Source organism: Pleuronectes platessa, chromosome 18 (assembly GCF_947347685.1).
Source record: "Pleuronectes platessa chromosome 18, fPlePla1.1, whole genome shotgun sequence".
Taxonomy (NCBI): domain Eukaryota; kingdom Metazoa; phylum Chordata; class Actinopteri; order Pleuronectiformes; family Pleuronectidae; genus Pleuronectes; species Pleuronectes platessa.
Window position 1 is genome coordinate 11,852,801 of NC_070643.1, and position 23,202 is coordinate 11,876,002.

Below are 23,202 nucleotides of genomic sequence, written 5' to 3' on the forward strand. Positions count from 1 at the left end.
TTGTCTAGTTCATATCGTAGAAATATAGAAGGAAAAAGCAAAGTGGTTTGATTACCTACGTGATATTTTCGTCGTAAACATATAGTTAAAGAAAGTGGAAATATGTTGATTTATCCATCACAGGCCTAGTCCATCCAACAAGTTTGGTAGAAAGAGGTTTCATAGTTTTTGCGTAATTCCTACTAACAAATAAACAATCCAACAGACAAAGGTCCAAACATAACCTTCTTATAACAGTAAAAAACCGGGGTTTATGTGTGTTGTTGTATAATTTGGAAAAACAAGTGTTCAAAAAACACCCCTAGCATTTTGTGGACATATTTATAGATGCTAGTCAAGTCAGATTGTGCTTTAGGGAAATATTCATTCATTTTAATGACTGTAATATTTTTCATGTCAGTAGAGTGATTTACAGTGGATTTTGTTTACTGATTTTATTTACTGATTTTGTACATATTGTCCTTGTTTACGTTTTATTTCCGCAGACTCTGAGGGTCAACAAGTATATTATTCATGTGGAACAGATGCACATCTATTTCCCAAAAGACAAACAAGCAGCACAGCCGTGACTGTGAGCTGTGCTGAGTCGCGGTTGTTTGTTTCTTCACCACAGATAAAAACCTGCAGCTGAATGTTCGGAGGTCACACCTGCAACCTGAGGTCTGTGGAGCGGGTTAGTGAGGCACGGGAGGAATGGAGAAAACATGAAGGATCAATACCAATATGTAACTGATCCGACTAACAAGATGATGTTATTTTTAGAAGCCTTAGCATGTTAAAGAGTTTATATTTGTAGTCTTGATCTTCACTGTTGTGCTACAACTAAGAAATCTACATCAGTTATCCACACTGGTTGCATGTTCCTCCATCTTTGAAACGTTTTGAATAACACAGAAAAATTATTCTTTACAATAAAGATACTTTTTAACCCTGGTGACATATTCAATTTAATTCGATTCACCTCAATTCAATTTCATTTCTATAGCGCCAGTTCACAACAGACATTATCTCTAGTCACTTTTCATAGTAAGTTAGAGATGTTACTATATCATATTCTTATCATTCTATATCATTCCCTAATAAATACAACATTTTAAAACAATAGACCACATACAGATTAAGGATCCAAACCAGTGTTTTTAAAGAACTGGGATCTACATCATACAACACTGTGAAATTCAAAATAGAGAAGTGGTAAAGGCTCGGACCAGTCTGCGTTGTTAGGAATACGTAAATACTCCGAAAAAGGTACAAAGGTTCCTCTATATGTTCTATTTTTAACTCTTTCATAGTGGTCACAACGTGAGATCTGTCTGTCTCTTAGGAGTCTGAATAACCTCAGCAGCCAAATATAAATCCCTGACGTTGTGATGCTTAGTTTTGACAGAAGTGAAAGTCTGAGACAAACAAGACTACGCAGTGTGTGGGTTGAAATGTACTGCTGTTGTCAGGTAGGTTTTGGATGGTGATAAGGGGGAATTCACTTCATTAAATGCCACATGTTCCTATATAGTCCCAGAGGTGAATTCACATAGCTTACAACTGAATCATGATAAAACACAATATATTTTTGGAACTGCGACTGTTTGGCTCCGGCCTAGACAAACGCTGACATTCACAAACAGAAAGGGAAAATTTCCTTGCATCAGATTACGCCAAATGTCTATTTTTTTTTTTCTCCTTTCAAATTGTGGTGGCTGATTTGGGTCTGTCAGTGGGAATCCCCATTTGGGTCCCATCTATCCCACCCCTACTTTGTCCCCATTGTAATTTATAGCCAAAGAATGAGTGTGGGAGAAAATCAATGAGATGCGCTGACATTGAACGGTGATTCAGAAAGAAAGTTGGTGTTTGGTGGGAGGGGGGTTGATAGTTGACAAGTGGATTTGAACCAGGATGATGTGACTGCATGTTAGTATTTTAACTTATACATTTGTGGTGGTTAAGGTTAGAGTAAGGGCTGGTAAATGCATTGTGCCTTTTCTTTTAGTGAGTGTCATCACTAAGATAAAAGTACAAGAATATGTGTGTGTGTGTGTGTGTGTGTGTGTGTGTGTGTGTGTGTGTGTGTGTGATGAGACCAGACCAGCATGATGGAAAGCCCAGCAGACTGCTAACACAAACACACCGTGGGGAGAGAAGGAGAAAAGACAGTTGAGGGCAAGGGAGGTTAGAAAGGTGGGGGAAGAACTGACAGAGGAAGGTTTCATGTCAGAGTGTGACTACTGTCATTAAGATGCTGATGCTAACCAGTATTGACAGACTTCGGGGGAGTGTTTACATGAGAGTCCATTATCAAGTTGCTCAGCAAGGAACAGATCCATATTTTGTCCTCCAGCCGCCCCCACAACTATCATGAGAGCAGAGACTTGGCCGGGCTGGAGAGGAGAGGGTCTGTATAAGATCTGGATTTCAGATGCTTCACACACTTAGAGGAAAAGGAAAAAGAGAAAATAGATGGGCCAACTTAAAAAAAATTACTCTCACAATACTCTCACAATTTTTTACTTTAATTAAAAATGTAGACATTTTGTAGGTTGGTCCAACAATTTTCTGTTTTCAGTGATGGGGTGTGTGTTTGCATCATTAGCATAATTAAGAGTGACTGCTAAGAGGGCACGGATGGGAAGGTGTCAAACCCCCCAACCCTAACAAAATTCCCTTTTTTCAAATGATGTGAATGAATGAGAGGCGAGGCAAAGCGTGGCCCGGCTCCAGGCTCCTGAGTGACAGATGGGGTCAAATCGTGTTGATAAGGGACTTGTGTGCTGAGTGAGCTGCGTTGGTTCTGGCTATACTGGCAAACTCACAATCACTCACTGTTTAGGCTTCTTGCCAATCAAAACATGTCTGCTGTATGTGCTGGACCAGGCTAAAGATGGCAGACTGCTGTGCCTTTTGTCCTCGCTTGTCTCTTGTTTTCCTCCGGCTTAAAGTGTTGAGTTGTTTGGTAAGTCTTTTGGCTCCTGCTTAGCGGAGCAGCCGGCGAGGCGAGGTTACTCCATGTCATTGGAATCTGTGCACAATGGACCCCAACCCCCCCCCCCCCCCCCCCCCCTTTACACACACACACACACACACACACACAACTTCCCCCATCCTCCTTCAGCACCGGCTTGTGAACCTCTTCTGCAAGAGCTCTGAGTTTTTCTTTTTTTGCCCCCCCTCTTTTTCTCCCTTTTTACCCCCTTCATCCATCTACACATGCTTTGCCCCCCAACCCCAGACACACACACACACACACACGCACACACAGGAGCCCTCGCAGTGCGGTGAAACGACTCCCTGAAGAGGCAATATAAACATCAGTGTTCAATTCAAGGCCAGGGTTCATTCGGAATGCCCCCACCACCACTCCTTCTCTCCTCCTCTCTCTCCTCCTCTCTCTCCTCCCTCCCTCTTTAACTCGCACACTCTCTCCCTCTCCCTCTCTGAAGCAGCGTCGTTGCCATGGCGCCGCCTGCCTGAGTCACTATACAGCGGTGGAAGCTCGATCACACTCCCGGCTTTCACTGTGGGATGTTCAGTAAGAGCGCGCCGGCTGAAGGCAGCGCTGGTTGGTAACGGTGCCGGTGTGTGCGTACACGTGTAGCTCGGCTCGGCTCGGCTCGGACCGGCTCGGCTCTGTCCCGGGATGCCGAGACGTCACCATCACCTGTGAGAGGACCAGAGGGGGGGGGCCATCGCGAAAGCGGCCGGGGACACGTCGCACACCTGCGGCTGGATCGAAGTCGATGGAGCGACGCGCACCGCAGCCGCACTCCGCCGATTGCTTCACCTCCTCTCCTGGTCCACGGGGGAGCGCGCTTGTAAGCTGATTTGACCCGGGAATGTGAATACCGGGATTAGAGGGTTGTTATTGGGTGAACGACAATGCCCCGCGGCTCCTCAGCCCGTCACTCGCGGCTATTGTTCGTGCAGCGGCGGACGCGCGGTGCCCGGTCTCCCCCGGTTGGTCTCCAGTAGCTGCGCAGCATCTGCTCCCGTGCCTCCTGCGCTGCCTCGCTGTCCCGGTGTGGACCGGAGGATAATATGACTTCCTGGCTCCGGCTCCCTCGGTGTCTCCTGCTCGGCTGCGTGGTGCTCGCTGTCTGCGCACAAGCCTCCAGTGGTGCCGGTGAGTCAAGGCTCATTAGGGCCAATTAGGCGACATCATTCCCCAGCAATTAGCCTGCATCTGCTCCCATCCTCTTCCGGGCTCCCTGCTGAAGGGATACCTCTCCCAACCCTCCATGTAAAGGACTACCATTTAGATCCATAAAGATTTTTTTTCCCAAGGAGCCTGTATAGGATCACACGTGTTTAGGACTTTTTAACCAAAGACTCGAAAACCCCCTGAAACCATTATAGCAGCCTGCAATCCTCTTTTCAGCATGTATTGATCTTTTATAATTACAATCTAAATGCTTCACCTCTGGGTTTGCCAGAGGCCAGGAGTGCTAATTGGGTCAGAGCTGCTTGTCAATGGGGGGTGTTTAATGATGCTGGAACCTGCAGCCTTTCTCTGTCCTACATTTAGTCCCATATCTCACCGTAATGGCTCGAGAAAAGTATAATTATTTTCCTGCTAATGTTGCATGAAAGTATTCAGGAGAGTCACTCCTGTGATATTTGTCAGCATGTAGCCTGCACTGATTGACTCATTGATGATTAATGCCCCCTGTGTGTGTGTGGGTGTGGGAAATGATCCATTGCACCACTCCAACAGCTCCAAGCACCTGTTCCCACACTCCCAGTCGTTTGCCCAAAACATGTCGGGCCTGAAGAGCCTGGTGTGAGATGCAAAGTGGTGCTTCGATCATCAAAAGTGTGCATGAGATGTCTTAATATCCAGGGGGCCCATGCTGCATGGCTAATGAGTGTTGACACACACACACATTCTTTCATATGCTAATCACAGATTTCTTCTCTTCTCCTCTCCTCTCTTCTCTTCTCTTCTCTTCTCTTCTCTTCTCTTCTCTTCTCTTCAGGTGACAGTGCTTGCTGGTCTCCTAGTATCACTACATGCACAGAGTGTCTCAGAAGTGGACCACAGTGTGCCTGGTGCTTCAAAGAGGTAGGGAAGTGTGTGTGTGTGTGTGTGTGTGTGTGTGTGTGTGTGTGTGTGTGTGTGTGTGTGTGTGTGTGTGTGTGTGTGTGTGTGTGTGTGTGTGTGTGTGTGTGTGTGTGTGTGTGTGTGTTTGTGTGTGTGTGTGTGTGTGTGTGTGTGTGTGGATACCGTGACAGACATTCAGCGGCATTCCTCAGATGACACACACTAAAACTTTGATGCTGTCCACAGATGTGGATATAATGTGTATGTCTGAGCTTAGTGGCTGCCCCAGTGTCTGTGTGTTTGTGCCTGTGTGTGTGGGTGAACATTTCCAGCCGCCTGTGATGTTTTTGTATGCAATTGTCTGTGCTTTGTTGGTGTCTGTCTCATAAAAAGTCCATCCTGAATTAGCCTTGAGAAGCTGTAAAGCGTCTCAAACCCACATTAGCAGACACACACAACCTTTTGGCTAGACAGGACCGCCAACATATATGTGTGTGTGTGTGTGTGTGTGTGTGTGTGTGTGTGTGTGTGTGTGTGTGTGTGTGTGTGTGTTTACAGACTTCAGGTGGTTTCCCACCCTATGAACCCTAACCTTATCTGACATCATTAAGCAGGGCTGTGGTGCTCACTGGTGTGTGAAAGGATTCAGACACAACCTCTCTAACCCCCTTTACACACACGCTCACACACACATGCTCACACACACACACACACACACACACATGCAGTCAATATGCTCGCTCACATCCTGACACTTTCATTTAATGCCAGCTCAAGGGGCAAACTGTGTAAGGAAAGTCCCAGGAACTTTCTGACATTCACAGTTTATAGCCACAGGGATTTGCACAAACACATCAAACTCAGCCAAGCTTTCAGGTTCAGGATTTGGTTACATTTTCAGCTACATTTTCAGCTCGTATTTGCTGCTTTGTTCTTAGGCTATTTCTGTTTGTAATTCCAATTATTGTCCCCATTTTATTCCCTCTCTGTTTCATCTTGTTGCACATGTCACACTCTTTAAATGGACTCACACCAGTCAGGCCTGTGACATATAAACAGACTCATATAATGGTCAACTTTTATGTGCAGCTATTGTGTTTGTGAGTGTTTGTCACAGACTTAAGGACCAAAGGTCGACAATCCACTGTAAAGCTGCAAAGCATGACACTTTAGTACTTAGCAGCTGGCTATTAGGCGGTGGTGAGGTCATTGGTAGTGTCCCAAGATTTATTCAGCACATGGTCGATCAAATTATGTCCTGTATAAGAAAATAGCCAAGTGCCCCATCAAAACCAGATCTCCCACTTGACTCTTATTTACTCCAATTAGACCAATTCTATTTAATGTATTTATATGATTTAATCTATTGTATAATTCTATTTTGTCTGCTCATGTTCCATTGCTTTACTACTATTTTACTGAATTTAAAATAATTTATTAAAAAGTGCTGTAAATAAAGGTTATTATTAATGTATTTATTTAGATTCATCTCCCTTGTATTCAGTGATGAGATGCACAGGGAGTAGATGTACAAAGTTGAGTAAGCACACATACGGGACAATCCTTTCTCATATTCTAATATGATGAGTCACCTAAATTGAAAGTATAATGGTTACGTCATCATTGCAAATCAATACAAACATTGTAAAAATGACAGAAAGGGAAAATGAAACCATGGTGACTAATGCAGTGTTTGTTTGTGTGAAAGGCACCAGTGTGTTTTCTAATAGGTTTAGCACTCTACGTTCTCTACAGAATCCAAATATCACGAAATAAAAACACCTGAGGAAAAATGTGTGTTACTGGAGCAGTACAGGGAAATATGAAACTCAATTCTTTGACCCTGAAATAGAAATATGGATTCAAGGAGACGTGAGTATTGTACAAATCAAAACATAAAAACAAGATATTTGAGTGAACCTACTGTTCATAAAAGTCATATATCTGTCTGCATCAGGAACAATGTGGTTCACTTGTCTTTACTTCTGTCCAGCTGCTGTTTTGTTCTGTGTCTTCTTCTCTGTTTTCAATTTTGTGAGTGTGTTTTCTATTATTTGCACGATTTCTGTTACTGTGAATTTGAAAACTGCAAATACAACATATTAAAAGATGATCCACGTGTGACCTCCAGAACTTTCAGGATGGGTTGTGGCCAGGCCATCGCTGCGACCTGCCAATGAACCTGCTAAGAAGAGGCTGTGGTCCGGAGCTAATGGAGCAGTCAGAGGTCAAAGTGGAGGTCAATGCCACTGTCGGCAGCACACAAGTGTCCCCAGCCGACATCAGCATCACCCTCACACCAGGTAGATGAGGGACAACCACAATTATCATTACATTCTCTTCAACCTGCAGATGTAAAATTTACAGTTTTAACAAAGTGAGTTTTATATCTGTGTGTGCGTCTAGGTTCTGAAGCCAGCTTCATAGTGGCTGTGAAGCAGCTGGACCGTTACCCCGTGGATCTATATTACCTGGTGGATGTATCAGCCTCTATGCAGGAAAACCTGGATCATGTAGGTGTTAAACCGCTCAGCTGTTCCTTTAAATCTTCCTCTGTTAAGCTCATTTTCAGGTTTTAATTTGGGTTACTTTAGGCTTACATGCTCTCCATTGCTGCAGCTCCTCTTGTCAGCGTCTGTCTGAAACGCTTGGTTTTAGCTCCTCTGTCTTTAAGGCCTCCCTCCTGATAAAGACCTGCTCAGATTGACCAACGCATGTAGGAAATGTCGGCAATCAATGCCTGCTTTAACTGGCTTTGTTAAGGGGGCGTGCCAGACTTGTCGCTAGGCTTGTAATATGCAAATGTATGGCATCCTGATGTCGTGTGACATCACATTGGGGTTTTCTGTGGAGGACAGGACCTCAATTTTAATTTCGCAGAACTTTTACATACACAAAAATTATTTTTGACACAATGGACGAGAGAAAATCTCTCTCCTATAAACAACTCAGTGTTTAAGTTTTTCACTTATTTGTTTGAAGGAAAAAGCTTATTATACAAAGCACCCACACATCTAAACAGTAATAATGACTTGGTGACAGATCAGTCATCACTGATCTGTCACCAAGTCATTATTACTGTTTAGATGTGTGGGTGCTTTGTATGCTATGATGCTATGAAACAACCGCTCTACATTTTACATGGACTAAACATTAGAAAAGATTAGACAAATGTAAATGTACTTAAATTGAGGAATTTATAAAAAAATTATGAAGTTGCAGTTTTGTAGTAATCGCTTTATTCTGTTTGATCTGATTTTGATCTTTTGTTATTATCCCCCTATGCACCTTCTTTTCTTTACCCTTATTTGGCTTTTCCACCCTGTTCCCTCCTGCGGTCCAGCTGAAGACAGTTGGCGTTGCTCTGTCTCTTCGTATGACTGAGCACTCCTCGGACCTTTGGCTTGGTTTCGGCTCGTTCGTGGACAAACCCGTTTCCCCTTACATTAATGTGCATCCCTCCAAGATCAACAACCCCTGCAGGTAAGACACACACTTTGCTGGTTTATCGATTGCTGGGAAAAAGAGCATTAGTCTTTTCCATAGAGCTTTTTGTCGATGTTCTTTCCATCAGAACAATAGACCTTCAACACTTTCCACGCCTGGTCTCAAATTTCTCAGAAAATTATTTATCTTTCTTTATCTAAGCAAGCTGCTCCCATAATTGCTCCCAATTTGTTGTAACTCATGCAGGGAGACTTATCAGTTGTTGGGGGCAACACTGTTATGACGATGATGACCTGTACTGGGAGACTGAAACAACACACTGGCTTCTGGCATTTGCTTACTCTGTTTTGGAGCTCTGCATTCCTGAATGTTGCAGTTAAAATCCTTTTTTTAGTTGTGCGACTCGCTCTGTCTCCCACCAGTGATTATGAGATCCGCTGTCGCCCGGCCCACGGCTTCCACCACGTCCTCAGCATGACAGGAAACATGAGCGAGTTCACGCGCGTGATTAAACGCCAGCGCATCTCCGGGAACATGGACACACCTGAGGGGGGGCTGGATGCTATGTTGCAAGCTGCTGTCTGCCAGGTGTGTATCCTCAGAGGTCAGGCTTAAAAGACCAAGGTGTGTCAAGCAAAAGAGACACAGACGTTTCTTGAATATATTAAGAAAGATGGGAGTCAAGCCCAAATATGGTGGTAAGACTGTACATAGGTGAATGAGGCATTCTCTCTGGGAGAATGGTGACTCAGCATTCAATAGCACAGCTAGAATCCTACTATTTAATGACACCACTTCTGGGGTATGGCAGAAACACACACACACACACACACACACACACACACACACACACACAGTTGCTTATACTTCAGCTTCTGGAGGCCTTTGAGTCACAGCATGCAGGGGGCCCTGAGTAACCAGTCTGCAGGGAAACACCACGGTGGTCATGAGTCTCGAAATAGACCCTCCATTATGTCAGGCCTACCCCTGCGCTCACTAGGTTTCCTTAAATACACAGACATGCACACATAGACCCAATTTTCTCACAGGGTCGGTGACGAGTCACAGACAGAAAGCGGGAGACTCTGTGGCTGTTGGAAGAACATCATCAGCTTTTAATTTTAATCCGGCTTTACAGAGAGAGCTGATCACCAAGAGAACTGATGTAGATCAGATGAGTAATATGTTTTAATGTGAACTTTATTACCACATGTGTAAACTGTTTTAATTACGAACTGCGCACAAACAGTATTTTCCACATCAGCTTGTGTGAGTCTAGCATGAGCGATGTGTGGGAATAAAAGATGACGTGATTTGTAAAACCCGTCTCGTAAAAGCAGAAAAGAGACGTCGATTTGTCATCATGTCTGGTTTGATTACGATATAAGTATGTTTCAGCGGTTTAAGACTCTCTTTGGAGAAAATCAAGATCGCTCACTGATACATGAATCCGAATAAGCCAACATCGCAGCTCAAAGTTCACCAGAGCTATGGATTCGCTTTGTCAGAGAAAGTCAACGTTTTATAAGAAACCGATACTGTCAACTTGCGGGTGGAGCTCAGTAGTTAGAAAAGCCTCTTCAGGGGCAGAAGGTGGGAAGGCAAAGAGCAGGGGCGGAGAAATATCAGCCTTTTGATAGATCCCAGCCACGAAAAAGAGGATGGAAGGTGTAGAGCTAATGGGTTTTATTAAGCTTCAGGAGTTTTAAATGCACTGCTAAACATAAAATGACATGACTTCTTTTCTTTCTGCTTCTCCTTTACAGCGGGCGGTAGGTTGGCGACCAGAGGCCAAGCGTCTGTTGCTCCTGATGACGGACCAGCCATCTCACCTGGCCCTGGACAGCCGGCTGGCAGGGATTGTCACCCCTCACGATGGCCTGTGTCACCTGGAGAACAACGTCTACACAGGGAGCACCAGGATGGTGAGCGGACCTGTCAGGGCTGAGGAGTCAGGGTTAGGAAAGCTACACTGAGGACTGAGGAATGTGTAAAGCAGACACAGTCAGTGAAGAAGTGGAGGGAGGATCACTTATTGTTGGTTTACTTGGGTTTTTAGTTGTTGAAACCCTCAGATATATGCACAGTACTTCTTGATGCTCACCTGATCACACAACTACATACACTGTGTACATTTCTGAAGGGAAATTGGTTTTGTGGACTTTGATTTTAACACTTTCAGGTGATATACCTTAATACAGTAAATTCAACTTGAAGAGACGTTTCAGTTGTATTTCAGTTTATTGGTTTGTCTTTCGCAGGACCATCCCAGCGTTGGTCAGTTGTCCGATAAGCTGCTTGAAAACTATATCTACTCCATCTTTGCTGTTGAGAAGCAGCAGTACCAGTGGTACGAGGTAATGTCTCCTACACATGCGTCTCCTCTTCTTCCTCCTATCCAGACATGAAGCCAAAACTATCCCAGACACAAATGCTGGCATCTGGCATGACGTTTCAGCTTGTTTTTATACCAAACACATCAGATTATAGTCTAAGACCTCCCTAAAATGATTCTATTGGACATGTATTTTGACATTAGTTTGATCCATGTCTCATCTGTTAGCATGAGGGAGGCAGGGTTTAGGACCTATACTTCAGCCAGCCACCAGGTGGCAATTGAGATGCTTTGGCTTCACTTTTGGGGAGCTGTCATTTCGTCCATCTCTAAATACAGTCTCCATTCGGCATTTTCACCTCTCTCCTTCAGGATCAAATATAACTATATGAATAATATAAACAACCGCTGCTGTGGTGTTTTGTTCTTTCACTGTTATGAGGACTTAATGTAAAGCCATCAACTAATTTCTTTACCCTCATCTCCCTCTCCTTCTCTAGGAGTTGGTGCGTCTGCTCCCTGCTTCCTACCTGGGAAAGTTAGGCATCTTCCAGGCTTCAAACCTTATCGAGCTGGTGGTGGATGCATACAAGGTACAGAGCGCTATGCCCCTTCTCCTCTTCCTCTGCAACTTTGGAAAATAACATCTTCCTTACTATAAGATCCTTTAGTTCTCCTAAAGAATAGTATACCTTGAGACAACAAAGAGAGAGACAAGGACTAGCAAAAGGTTGGCGAGAGGATCACAGAATCACAGCATGAGCCGTGTCCCCTAAGTAAGGGGTTCAAAACTTTTTGAGGCATTAGTCGGCTGATCTGCAGAGACAACATGAACTCAGTTTTCTTTGGTGCTCGTTTGATCTCTCAGGCGGACTCATAGCACATTCCTCTATGCAGAAGACGATTCTGAATTAGTGATAATCCGGTATGTTTCTCCAAGTGACAACAGCTCATACTGTATATCCAAGAGTTCGAAGACACTTACGCAACTTAAATCCACTGAAAATCTGAAGTTGTGAAAACAGATGATGGGAGATGTTTTCAGTCGCTGAAGCTGATAATGATACATGATACAAACAAAGATGAGAACAGGAGGTTAAGGACGGGTAAGGCCTTCTGTGCATCAGCAAGTGTGTGTGTGTGTGTGTGTGTGTGTGTGTGTGTGTGTGTGTGTGTGTGTGTGTGTTTGTGTGAGATGAGGCATTTGTGCAGTTGGCAACAGCATAGGCTATAATCTTGCCTCGGGCACAGCGGCCCATTGTTTGCTTCGGGAATCTGCCGAATCCACAGATCCGGGTGCACAGCCACACTGACACACATGCACACACACACACACACACACACACACACACAAGCGGCAGAGCCCGAACAGAAGCTCGCATTATAATAGCTATCAGATCCCCGTGGAAACCATGTGTCCCAATCATGGACGAATACAAAGATGCTATTTTTGGCCCCACCTCCTTGTTCCCATAAACCCCCGCTGTATGTCAGAATGAAGGCACGACAATGAGGGCTTTCTGGGGACATGTGACAACTTTAATTAATCACAGTTTCAGTTTATCCGCTCCTTCAGATTAAAATGTAAACTGCCAGGATAAAACGCTGCAGGCTTTAAATAATTTCTTGGATGTCAGGTTGTAACTTTCATGTTGTCTCTCTCCACCCTCCCTCCTCACAGAGGCTTTTGTCAGAGGTCGCGGTGTCAGTGTCAGTGGAGGACGAGGCAGTCAGCAGGTACTGGGTGTCCGTGTCTCCTCTCTGTCCTAACGGGTCCACTGCCAAGGACCAGGCCTGCTCGGGGGTGCAGCCCGGCCAGACGGTAAAGACACAAACATACATTCAGTACACACACAATGAGTAAGACTTTATCTTAACGTTAATCAGATTTACTTATACAGAAATCTTTGAGTGAAGATCCCGGAGAGGACATTTATTGGTTGGATTGGATTACTTTGACACACAGAGACTTCCCTGAGAGCTTTACGTGACGGACAAGATTTGGTAAATAATCCGAGTTGAGCGGATTACAGGCTGTATTTAAGAGGAAAACATTTTCACGTGATTTCATGACCTGTTTCGTCCTAAAATCCCTACTTTGCCTTATATGAGGGGGAAACAAATTTATGTTTAGAAACGAGCTGCTGGACGTCCACTGAAACGTCCTGCATACTCTTCAGAGCTTTCTTTAAACTTCTCGGCACGACACAGGAGCTCATTTGGGGCGTAAATTTGGGTCTCGAATTTTTCTCTCTGTTCACTCCCCGAACTGCCTGTGAGACTCCTCTCCTCCTTAACCTTTTGGGACTCTTAAACACAGAGCTGCTGAATCACTGCTCCACAGTTAGTCCATTGTGCAAAGTGAGTGGAGGGCAGCCGTTTAATCCATGGATGGATTAAAGTGAATTATAGAAAGTACTCACATTTACCAGAATTGTGATAAAAATCTAGAAAAAAGGCCCAATTGCTGATTCAAAGCTTTAACACGCACAATTTCCCCCGTAAACCACATCAACAGAAGAACCATTCAACTGAAGTTTCAGTCTTGTTCTAATGCAGGGATTTGAGCATTTAAGAGTTAAGATTTTGCAATCAGATGTATGTAATGTCATTCCTTTAGATTTACAACAAGAGTTTCCGGAGGAAAATTACAGCTTTAAACTTTGCATGAGTCTCTTATTTTAGGTTCTCCGCAAACTAATGGAAACTAAATGGTTGTTAAATGATTTAGGATTTAAGGCCTAAAACAGTTCTGTTGGTGTTTTTACCTCACTTGAAGATCACCACACAGAGACAACGTTTAATTATGTATTTCCTCTGAATCCATAGAACTTGTATAAAGATGGATGACAGGACTGTGAAGCCAAAGCCTCTTGATTGCCCTACAATATATAAATCCTGTCTCCTCCGAGTTAGCGGATTGGACATGGACCAAACTAAAATGTTTTGACCATCTGATATCTGCAAAATATACACATACTGTAAATTGACAAGAATAGTAGAAGCTGTTATTCAGATTTTTGTCTTCCCGCTCAGGTTTACTTCAATATCACCATCGGCCTGCGCTCGTGTCCTGATGATGGTGAAGATGAAGACGTGCGAGTCATGGTTCAACCCTTGGGTTACAATGAATCCACTGTCATTAGGATTCACTCAAAATGTCGCTGCAGTTGTGGACCAACAATGCGCTGTCACGAAGACAACCAATCACCATGCACAGGCACCCAGGAGGGCGCCAATCAGGAGCAGAGGCCAGACCACGGAGATTCAAACTCGAATTGCAGAGCTGATGGGTCTGATGTGGACTGCAGTGGTCGGGGAGAATGTGACTGCGGGAGGTGTGTGTGTGAAGAGAGCAGGCTCGGGACAGTATACGGGAAATACTGTGAGAGGGACGACTTCTCCTGCCCTTATGAAGGGGGAACTCTGTGTGGAGGTGAGGTGACGCACTTATGTCAAGATATAAAAAAGTACTAATCTGAGCACTTTTGATGACGCACTGGCATGACGGCAAAAATGTAGCCTATGTGTCTACATTTTTTAATCCGCACTCTCCCTCCCGTCTCCGTCTGTCTCCTCTCAGGACGGGGTGTGTGTGTCTCAGGTAATTGTCTGTGTGACGACGGTTGGACTGGTGAAAGCTGCGGTTGTCTGGTCTCCACAGCAACCTGCCAATCAGCCAATGGCTTGCTATGCAGCGGGCGGGGGAAATGCGTGTGCGGCAAGTGTGTGTGTGACGACCCCCGGTACTCCGGGGACTTCTGTGAGAAATGCCCTGCTTGCCAAATCACCTGCCAATCATACGGGTACTTGTCCATTTCTGCTCCCCACCACAAAGCATGATGACAGCTCTTACAGAGATAGTTGTATTTGAAGGTGACACAGTGCGTTGCCTCTTTCTTACAGGAAGTGTTCGGGCTGCAGCTCTTCACAGGCTCTTGCACAGAGAGAGGCGGGACCCTGCAACAACACCTGTGCAACACTGAGTGGCTACATGGACAGTCCTTCAGGTAAAACCAGTTTAACCAGTGTGATCTGACATTCATAGACTGGTCTGAGCGAGCTTCACATGAGCACAAGACCAGGTGTAACACACACACACACACACACAGACACACACACACACACACACACACACACACACACACACAAACACACATAAACACACACACACACACATGCTTTCATTCAAGGTCACTTCCGTTGCTACCACTGCTGCACTACTGCACTCTAGTGTATTTGAGTCAGCAAGACCGCTGTCAGTGTTACAGCTGTATATTACATTTCCCCTCAGTTCCCAGTTCGCTTTCTTGATTTGAGCATCCACACACACACACACACACACACACACACACACACACACACACACACACAACTTAAAACCCACCAGTACACACACACATGCCCTGGGTTACACACACACACATTATTCCACATCCAAGTTTAACAGTTCATCCCCGCCCTCCCAATTTTTGGAACAGCACTCCTCATTGTCCCCCTCTCCGCCCCCTTACATCCCCCTAGTTCACCGCCCCCCTACAACCAACGGGACCCTCTCTTCCTGCTCACGCCCCCCCCTCCTGGGTGCTGCGGGAGCCAGGTCTCCATGGTGACCGTGTTACAAAATGACGGAGCGGTCTTTGAGCTCTTTGTGCGGAGCGATGGGCCCGTCATCCACACATGCTCTCCAGCAGATACACAGCGTGCTAACCATCCAGCACAGCACCCCCTGGCACAGCAACCACTGAGCACAGATGCTGATGTATAATTGTGTTTATTTTGTCTCCTGTGGCACGTTAATCCTCTCATGGCTCCTCACATTTATCTCGTCCTCCTCAGGAGGGGGCCAGATCTCTAGGTTGGAAGCCAGGTGCCTTAACCACCAAACTATATATAAAGTAGTTTCAACCAAACCAGCTAAATCAATTGTCACTTCTTTATTAACTACTTAATAAGGACATTAGTAGCAATTTGTTATTATTAGATACAGAGTCCATTTTTCTATGTAACAGACACTTTGATGGTCTTGATGATCGAAGTACACTCACTTTAAAGACGTCTGTGCTTTTACTTGTGTGGGATAAGGGACTGGATTTGAGTATTTTCAAATCATTGAATCAATCTATTGTTGTTATTATCACTGCTAATGTGGTTGAATATAGAATGTACATGTGGTTTCAAGAGGGGGTTGTTGGGCCTTTAAGGAGGTATGCACCCTAAAAAATCTGGACACTTGTACCACTGCTCCTGTTCAACGTCTATAGAGATATTTTTAGTAAAGGAGAACACTTCGTCCTTCACTGTCTTCAACGTGCCGTTTGAGGATTAAAGCCTGAGTGTGTGGTGCTCTTGTGTATGGAACGTTTTGCAAGGAATCTCTGCACCAATCCTTTATATTTCAAATATAAGCATATTTGAGTGTGTATTTTAATTTGTGTCTGTGTGTTCATATTCCTAACGACCTTAATAATGTTTGTCTTCGCAGAGTGTACGAGCAACGGCCGGTTGGTGGGAACGTTCCTCAGCGTGTGTGCACTGACGTTGCTCTGTGGGCTGGTGGTGGTGGCCGTCTCCCGCTTGCTTCTACAAAGAAAACGTGGCTGGTCACCAGGGGGCACTGTTGAGGACAGAGTTTATCACTGCACTGGAAAGGTTAGCTCTCAAAAGTCAGGAAACACTGGAGGGGGTCTTCAGCTCTGCAGGGTTTTAATGAGGCGCTGGGTGAAGCCCGTGGAGCCCTCAGATGCTTGAGGGACCCTCTAAATTCTTTGGATAGTTTCCCCAAAGTGAACTCTCTGCTAAAACAGGAGGGAGAAATCTGAGAGTGCTGTTCTTGGTACAGCTGTATTTCACATTTCCTCTCAAATCCCAGCTCACCGTCTCCAGCCTCCAGATTTGTGACTTTACAATGATGTACAGCACCTTTGAGAAGAAGGAGAAAATGGAAATTTGAACAAGAGCAAGCTTTCTGGAGACGTGTGTGCCTAAACTAGTTTGTAGTGTTTTTAAGTGTTTTAAGTGGAAACTCCTCAGTTATTGTTCCCTGCAGATCATCTTAATGAGCCCACAGATCATAGACTGGTCATTGTGTTTCCACTGTACGTTACACTCTCAGGGGAACATGTGCCTCATAATTGACTTGAACTGGAAGTTGTAAAACTCCTCACTCAGGGATCACACAATGTAACAAACGATCACCATCTATTTCTTAGGTTGAATGTTTAGGAAATACACTAAATATGAAGTACAAGTCTCTGTGACGACAACACCTGCAAAGACAGTTGTCTGAAAACAATATTTATCTCCAACTGAAAGCCACTTTGTAACCCTGGTTTGTGCATCGGGTTTTTAACACTGAATGTAATGGATATACTTATTGCATTGTCAGTGCGCAGTATTTTTGGTTCTCACAAGACCATCATGCTATTGTACAACCACCTCGATTTGTCATATGATGACATTACAAACAGAGAAACCTTTTCCAACTCCCCCTCCGTCTCACATAAATGCAGCTTTGTGAAAATGTGCCATTAAGTTGCATTATGGGTTTATTGTAGGACTCTGTCTTCACGGACTATAGGTTTTCATAGATTGTTATGTTTCATGAGTCCCCAAGGTTATAAAAAAGCATTACTAAACTTAGTGTGTGTGTTGGTGGTCCAGGTGCTACTAATGTTGTGAGTCACATTCGGGGGGGATTGTCTTCAAAAATCAAGTCCTCATAACGTAAATCATAAAATGTCCTAAGACATGTTTTCAGGTTAGGTTAAGATTGGGTTTAGATATAGGTTTAGGTTTAGGTTAAGGATAAGGTTATGGTTAAGGTAAGGGTAAACTAGTAACTATGGTTAAGGTCTCCAGGAAATTAATGTAAGTCAATGTAAGGTCCTCAGAAGTCATGCAGACAAGAATGTACATGTGTGTGTGTGTGTGTGTGTGTGTGTGTGTGTGTGTGTGTCTGTGTGTGTGGTGTGTGTTTGTGTGTGTGTGTGTGTGTTATTATTACTGATGTTATATTTCTGTCACCCTCCAGGACCTGTCCTACATTCCAACAACCAATGAGAAGACAGTTACCTACAGGAGGGACCAACCACCTGACCGCCCTGTGGAGATGCACATTCAGGTTCCCAAGATGCCCCTTGGTGACCCCTGGCAGTACTAGGCCGAGGTCAGAGGTCACGGCCAGAGGGAAGGTACAAGAGACTAGAAGGAGAGTTGGACTAAAAGACTTCTCTTCTGTCTCAGAACCTTCGTAAAACTTAACCAGCTGTATGTGGATACACTCATAATGGTTAAAAACTATAAACTGCCCATGGTCTCTTAGACTGTGTGACGAACGAGGCCAGTATTCAGGAAATGGAGATGAAACTTCGAGCACAATTCCCCCGACCTCTTCTTCCTCTGTAGCAGCAGCAGCGAGGCTTCTTCTCCTTCTTTAGGGTACAGGACGATCCGTTCGCACTTTTTTAACCACGAATCTCGCAATTATTGCTCTAATTTATGGGGCTGTGTGTGTGTGTGTATGTGTGTATGTGTGTGTGTGTGTGTGTGTGTGTGTGTGTGTGTGTGTGTGTGTGTGTGTGTGTGTGTGTGTGTGTGTGTGTGTGTGTGTGTGTGTGTGTGGGATGCTAAGATAGATACTTTGGTGCTCTATCTCTGCTTTCTATTTACAGTAAAAAACACTACATGTTTTAGAGGCTCGACTGTATGACACTCCAACTCCCCCAACTCTACTGTCTTCCTGTTTTAGACTGCCCCCTTGTGGCCAGCTTGAGGTACGAAATTTCCCCTCAAATAATACTGTGGACACATTCCTGACTTCTGCTGAATTGATTTGGGTGATGATGAAACTGTTATTGAAGCACACATGTGACTCTTTGATAAGACTCACATGTGGTGTACACCTGCTCTTAAAGTGTTTTTTTATGTCCATATATATTTGGTTTTGTTAACCGATCAACTGCATTGAAAATGTTTGTTATTTTATGGCATTTCACTATCAATTTATATATATATATATATACGTATGACAATATTGTTTCATATGACCGTCTGGTTAGACTTGCACTTGAACAATTGTTTTTGCATTATACTACTGAAAACTGTGAGGTCTCTAAGGCGAGAGAGCCGTAATGGCGGGTCTGAAATGATTTGTTTGCTATTCTTTGGGCATTAGAAGGCATGCGAGTGCGTTCGAAGCTAATGTAACACAACCACAACACTGGAATAACAATGGACTAAAAATCAATATGTTAAATACTGGTGGTAAGTGTATCATCAAATGACTGAACATTCGACCTCTGTAACATCGACAGAAACGTGTGCATGCATCTGCTGATCATCACTATCCAGAGCTGTAAATATGTTTAGAGGCTGAGAGCAGCTCCTGGGCAAAGGTACAAATCAGCCGTAAAGGTACAGAGGTGGACATTCTCTTCTCACACTCCTCATGCACTAGATCCTCTGGATCCACAATGCCAGTTGAATGGCATCTTCTGAGACTTTTGCTTCCCCCAATCCTGTTCTTTTTTATTTAACGTAAACCTGTTTACAGCAATAGCTGAACACTAATTATTATTTATTGTGATTTTATTATTATTTCTCTCTTTTATTCTGATATGTTATTTGTGCTATTTTATGACAAGGCTACTTGGGTAATGGGTAGTGATCCCTCTTTGTGTTTAAGAAGACTGGTCTCTCTTCCTGACCGAGAATAATTCAGCAATAAGATAATAATCATCTCATCTCAGTTTGGAGTAACAACAGCACTTTTCTGTGTAGTTTTACTGTCAAATAATGTGACTGTAGTTGCGTAACATGAAGGATTTTGTCACAATAAAAATGTGCAAGATGTTTTTTAATAATTTCGTGTGTTTTGCAGATTTTCTGCACCATGTTGTGTTGCATTTTATTTATTCATTCTTTATGAAAAGTTTGTTATCAAAAAATATTTAGTTCATTACAGTGCCTCATTTGTAAGTTTCTATATATTTTACTTTCAATGTTGTCCGTTCAATTGAATTAAAGCCTTTGTGTTAATCGGTTGCAACTAAATATACAAAAGTTTAAGTTGTGGCCAAGTTTTGTTTTCAACTTTAATATCAAGAACCAAAAGGGCCACAAAAAAAAGGTAATTGTCCAAACTGAACACTAGGTGGAGATACACACTAAAACAACTGATACACAGAATATTATATATATATAATAAATATTCTGATCAATTTAAACATTTGCAATAATATTCAACTCTGCAGGTTTTACAGTTATAGAGGTGTGATGTGGTTCTTTATCACCAAAACACGTCAATACCTTGATCAGGTACTTTTAGGTTTTACAGGTCTCAGTTACACACCAGCTCAAAAGAGTTATTACTTAAAACTAAAGTTGTAATTTACTAGATTTAATTGGAATATTTGTATAATTAATGTCAAAACCGGCACCAGAATTCAACCAATCAACTCCAAATATTTCCCCGAGAAAAACTGAATAAAACTTTAGGTAAAAAAAAGTTCTCTAACGTGTGATTAATGGCCGCAAGTATTCCTCCATAATTTCACCTTAATAATCAAGAAGGATAATGGACATTAGCTTAACACTGCTTAGATTCATACTTTCAGAAAAAAAATATTCTTTAATTAATAATAACAATATACAAAAAAGCTTTCGTTTAATCACAGGCCTCTGACCAACAGGCCCAACATCCAATTTTACATGAGCCCAAATTGTCCTGTTTGATCGACTGGAGTTAAAGTCATGACCAACAGGCAAAGCGTACTTATAAAAATGTATATCAACGAAATATATATTTCAAATGATCATAAAGGGGAATGGCTTTGAAGCTGACATTTAAAAAACGTCTGACCGTGTTTGTCAAGAACAAAACAAAGAAGTGAAAGCAGGCTTGTTGTTTTATTCTGAATGGGAATAACTGTAGAATAAATTTGAATTAACAAATCTTCAACATTTAAAATCTGTTTGGTAAAAATTTATTTTGCAAAGAAGGCTACAAATATGATGTTTGAGGTAAAGACAGTGTTGATCCACAGCTGAAGTTCATGATAAAGTGCCATTTCTGTTTGTAAGTGTTCGGGAAATCACGCTCCTCTGGTTCAGTGTAATCTAATGTCCACTTATTTGTGTATGTGTGATTTATTCCAACGGCCTCTGTCCCTCACCGGGGGGGACAGTCTCACGCGCGGGCAGCCCGGGGGACTGGCTCGGGCTCCCGGACAGGCTGGTGTCCGTGTCGCTGTTCACTTTACCGAGTCCCGCGTCACCGCCGTCGTCCGAGCCGTCCGCGCCGTGCGTCCTGACGTGCTTGCTCAGGTGGTCGGAGCGCATGAACCGTTTGCGGCAGACCGAGCACTCGAACCTCTTCTCCCCGGTGTGCGTGCGCAAATGCCGCTGGAGCTCGTCCGAGCGCGTGAAGCGTTTCCCGCAGAAGAGCCAATTGCAGACGAACGGCCTCTCCCCGGTGTGCCAGCGCAGGTGGGCCTTCAGGTGGGAGGTCTTGCCGTAGACTTTGCCACAGCCGGGGATGTGACAGTTGTGCAGGGCCCTCCGACGCGGGCTCGAGCCCCCCTGACCCAGGCTATCCGCCTCCTGACAGTTCGGGCAGTCACATGTGGCTCTGCCGGAGTAGCGTCGTGAGGAGGAGCGGGACGACGCGGGCAGAGAGACGGCAGGTGATCCTGTTAAGGCCCCTGTGGTCGTGGATTCGGTGTAGGGACCATGAACTGGAGGCCTGAATCCGTCAAACAGGTGCTGTGTCGAGGGGAGCAGATGCTGAGGAGCACCGGGGCTGAAGCTGTAGTCAGTGCTGTAGCCGCTCAGAGGTGAGGGCAACCGGGCAGGTGGCTGTGCGTCAACCCAGCCGGTACCCATATCCCACCAAGCAGATGATCCGTTACCGACCTCTCCCACCGGTTTGAACCAAGACTCATAGGGGTGTGCGTGCATCCTCGGATATATCCCGGTAATGCCCTCAACCGAGGAGGGGAACTTGGTGAGAAACATAGACCGCTGCGCATGAGTTGGATCGTGTATATTGCTGTCTGACGGCACAGTGGGCTGGTACATCGACAAATCGTTTCCAAACGGAGAGTTGGTAGTGGTCACCGAAAAAGCGCTGGAGGTCTCCGTCAGTCCGGGCCCGCTGCTCCTGGGGGTCCCAGAGGGAACCCCGAGCGAAGCGAGGCACATGCCCGGGGCGCCGCCTCTCCATGAGTGAAAGCCCCTTGCGAGTCCCGTGGCTCCGTCGGAGAGAGCAGGGGAGCAGGAGGGTCCGGTCTCACCGATCCTGCTGCAGGTGGCGGCCAGCATGGCAAGGGGGGTGCTGCCCAGCCGAGGCTCCTCCTGAGGGAAACGCACACATATGGACACCTGTCACTCCAGAGACCCGGCGAAAACATGCTGTGCGTAATTACGCACAAAGATGTCGTACAAAGATACCCTGGTCATCTGTTGCTATACGCTTTTCAATCTTTTTGCCTCACTCGTCTACAAAACAGCACACCACTGCAGCAGGTAAACTTTCTCATGTACGAATATAAATCAAATGGATCTCACTTTCCTCCATTAGATGAATACAGTGACAGTAAACATGTTTTAAACCTAATCAACTCTTTCATTTAAACCACATCCAAGAGCAAATATTTGACGAAAACAACTGCAGAACTTTATTATGACTGAAGAAAATGGATATTGTCAGTTTATTATTATATACTGTTAATATTATTGTTACAGGGACACCAAGGTGGGGAAATACCGCAAAGTATCAATATAACTATACGACACACTGAGCTCTGGTAAGATATCAAACCCAAATTAAACGAAAAGATTTAGCAATTTCTTGGTAAAAATATACTGAAACCAATAAGTATAAACTTACCCGGAGCAGTGTGGCAGCCATGGTCCGTGTTGTGCTGTCTTCTGCTGAGTGTGTGTGTTGTGGTGGTAGGAGGAGAGGGAGTATGTGTGTGAGCGAGTGTGTGTGCTCTGCTCGCAGCGACTGTCTGCGATGAAAAGTGTGTGCGAGTGTGTGTTTCTCTGTCACTGCTGTAGTAGTTGTAGTTTCCTCGTGTCTCTGAAGTGTCCGCTGAGAACCTGAGGACGAATCAGAGTACAGCTCGGACTGTCCGAGAACATTTACGCTCGTAAATTATAAAAGCGAAATCTCGCGAGGGCAGACGATGTGGGATTTCCTGTGAACTGCTGTTGGGAGAACCTATTGTTTTATTTTCTATCGAAGTCAACTTATTCGCAGAGTTAGTTTAAAAACAACAGATGTTTAGTTTAGTTCAGTTCAGTGTTATCTAATACAACTTTACAAAACAATACCCATATACACATTCCATGAAAACCGTTCATATAAATAACAACATAA

At 44.2% G+C, this 23,202-nt stretch overlaps 2 protein-coding genes across 2 annotated transcripts; one reads left to right on the top strand and one right to left on the bottom strand.

Annotated features, from left to right (window-relative positions):
* The first annotated feature begins 4,032 nt into the window (after window positions 1-4,032).
* itgb8 (integrin, beta 8) lies at window positions 4,033-19,776 on the top strand. Its single transcript, XM_053447544.1, has 15 exons — window positions 4,033-4,117; window positions 4,971-5,056; window positions 7,167-7,338; window positions 7,442-7,548; window positions 8,379-8,518; window positions 8,905-9,070; window positions 10,249-10,407; window positions 10,744-10,839; window positions 11,318-11,410; window positions 12,499-12,639; window positions 13,854-14,253; window positions 14,401-14,623; window positions 14,724-14,827; window positions 16,303-16,469; window positions 17,851-19,776. The coding sequence occupies exons 1-15, from the start codon at window positions 4,033-4,035 to the stop codon at window positions 17,977-17,979; spliced, it is 2,268 nt and encodes a 755-aa protein (XP_053303519.1). The 3' UTR covers window positions 17,980-19,776.
* A 1,190-nt stretch (window positions 19,777-20,966) lies between these two features.
* On the bottom strand, window positions 20,967-22,964 carry sp8a (sp8 transcription factor a). Its single transcript, XM_053447460.1, is given in 4 exon segments — window positions 20,967-22,172; window positions 22,708-22,870; window positions 22,872-22,909; window positions 22,911-22,964. Coding segments are annotated over 4 exon segments (1,461 nt in total).
* Window positions 22,965-23,202: the final 238 nt, after the last annotated feature.

What these genes read in the sequence shown, in the direction of transcription:
- itgb8 (XM_053447544.1), top strand. Translation starts at nt 4,033, where the DNA reads ATGACTTCCTGGCTCCGGCTCCCTCGGTGTCTCCTGCTCGGCTGCGTG. An exon ending in ACACAGGGAGCACCAGGATG is followed by an intron (nt 10,408 to 10,743) that starts GTGAGCGGACCT and finishes TGTCTTTCGCAG; the next exon opens with GACCATCCCAGCGTTGGTCA. An exon ending in AGCAGTACCAGTGGTACGAG is followed by an intron (nt 10,840 to 11,317) that starts GTAATGTCTCCT and finishes CTCCTTCTCTAG; the next exon opens with GAGTTGGTGCGTCTGCTCCC.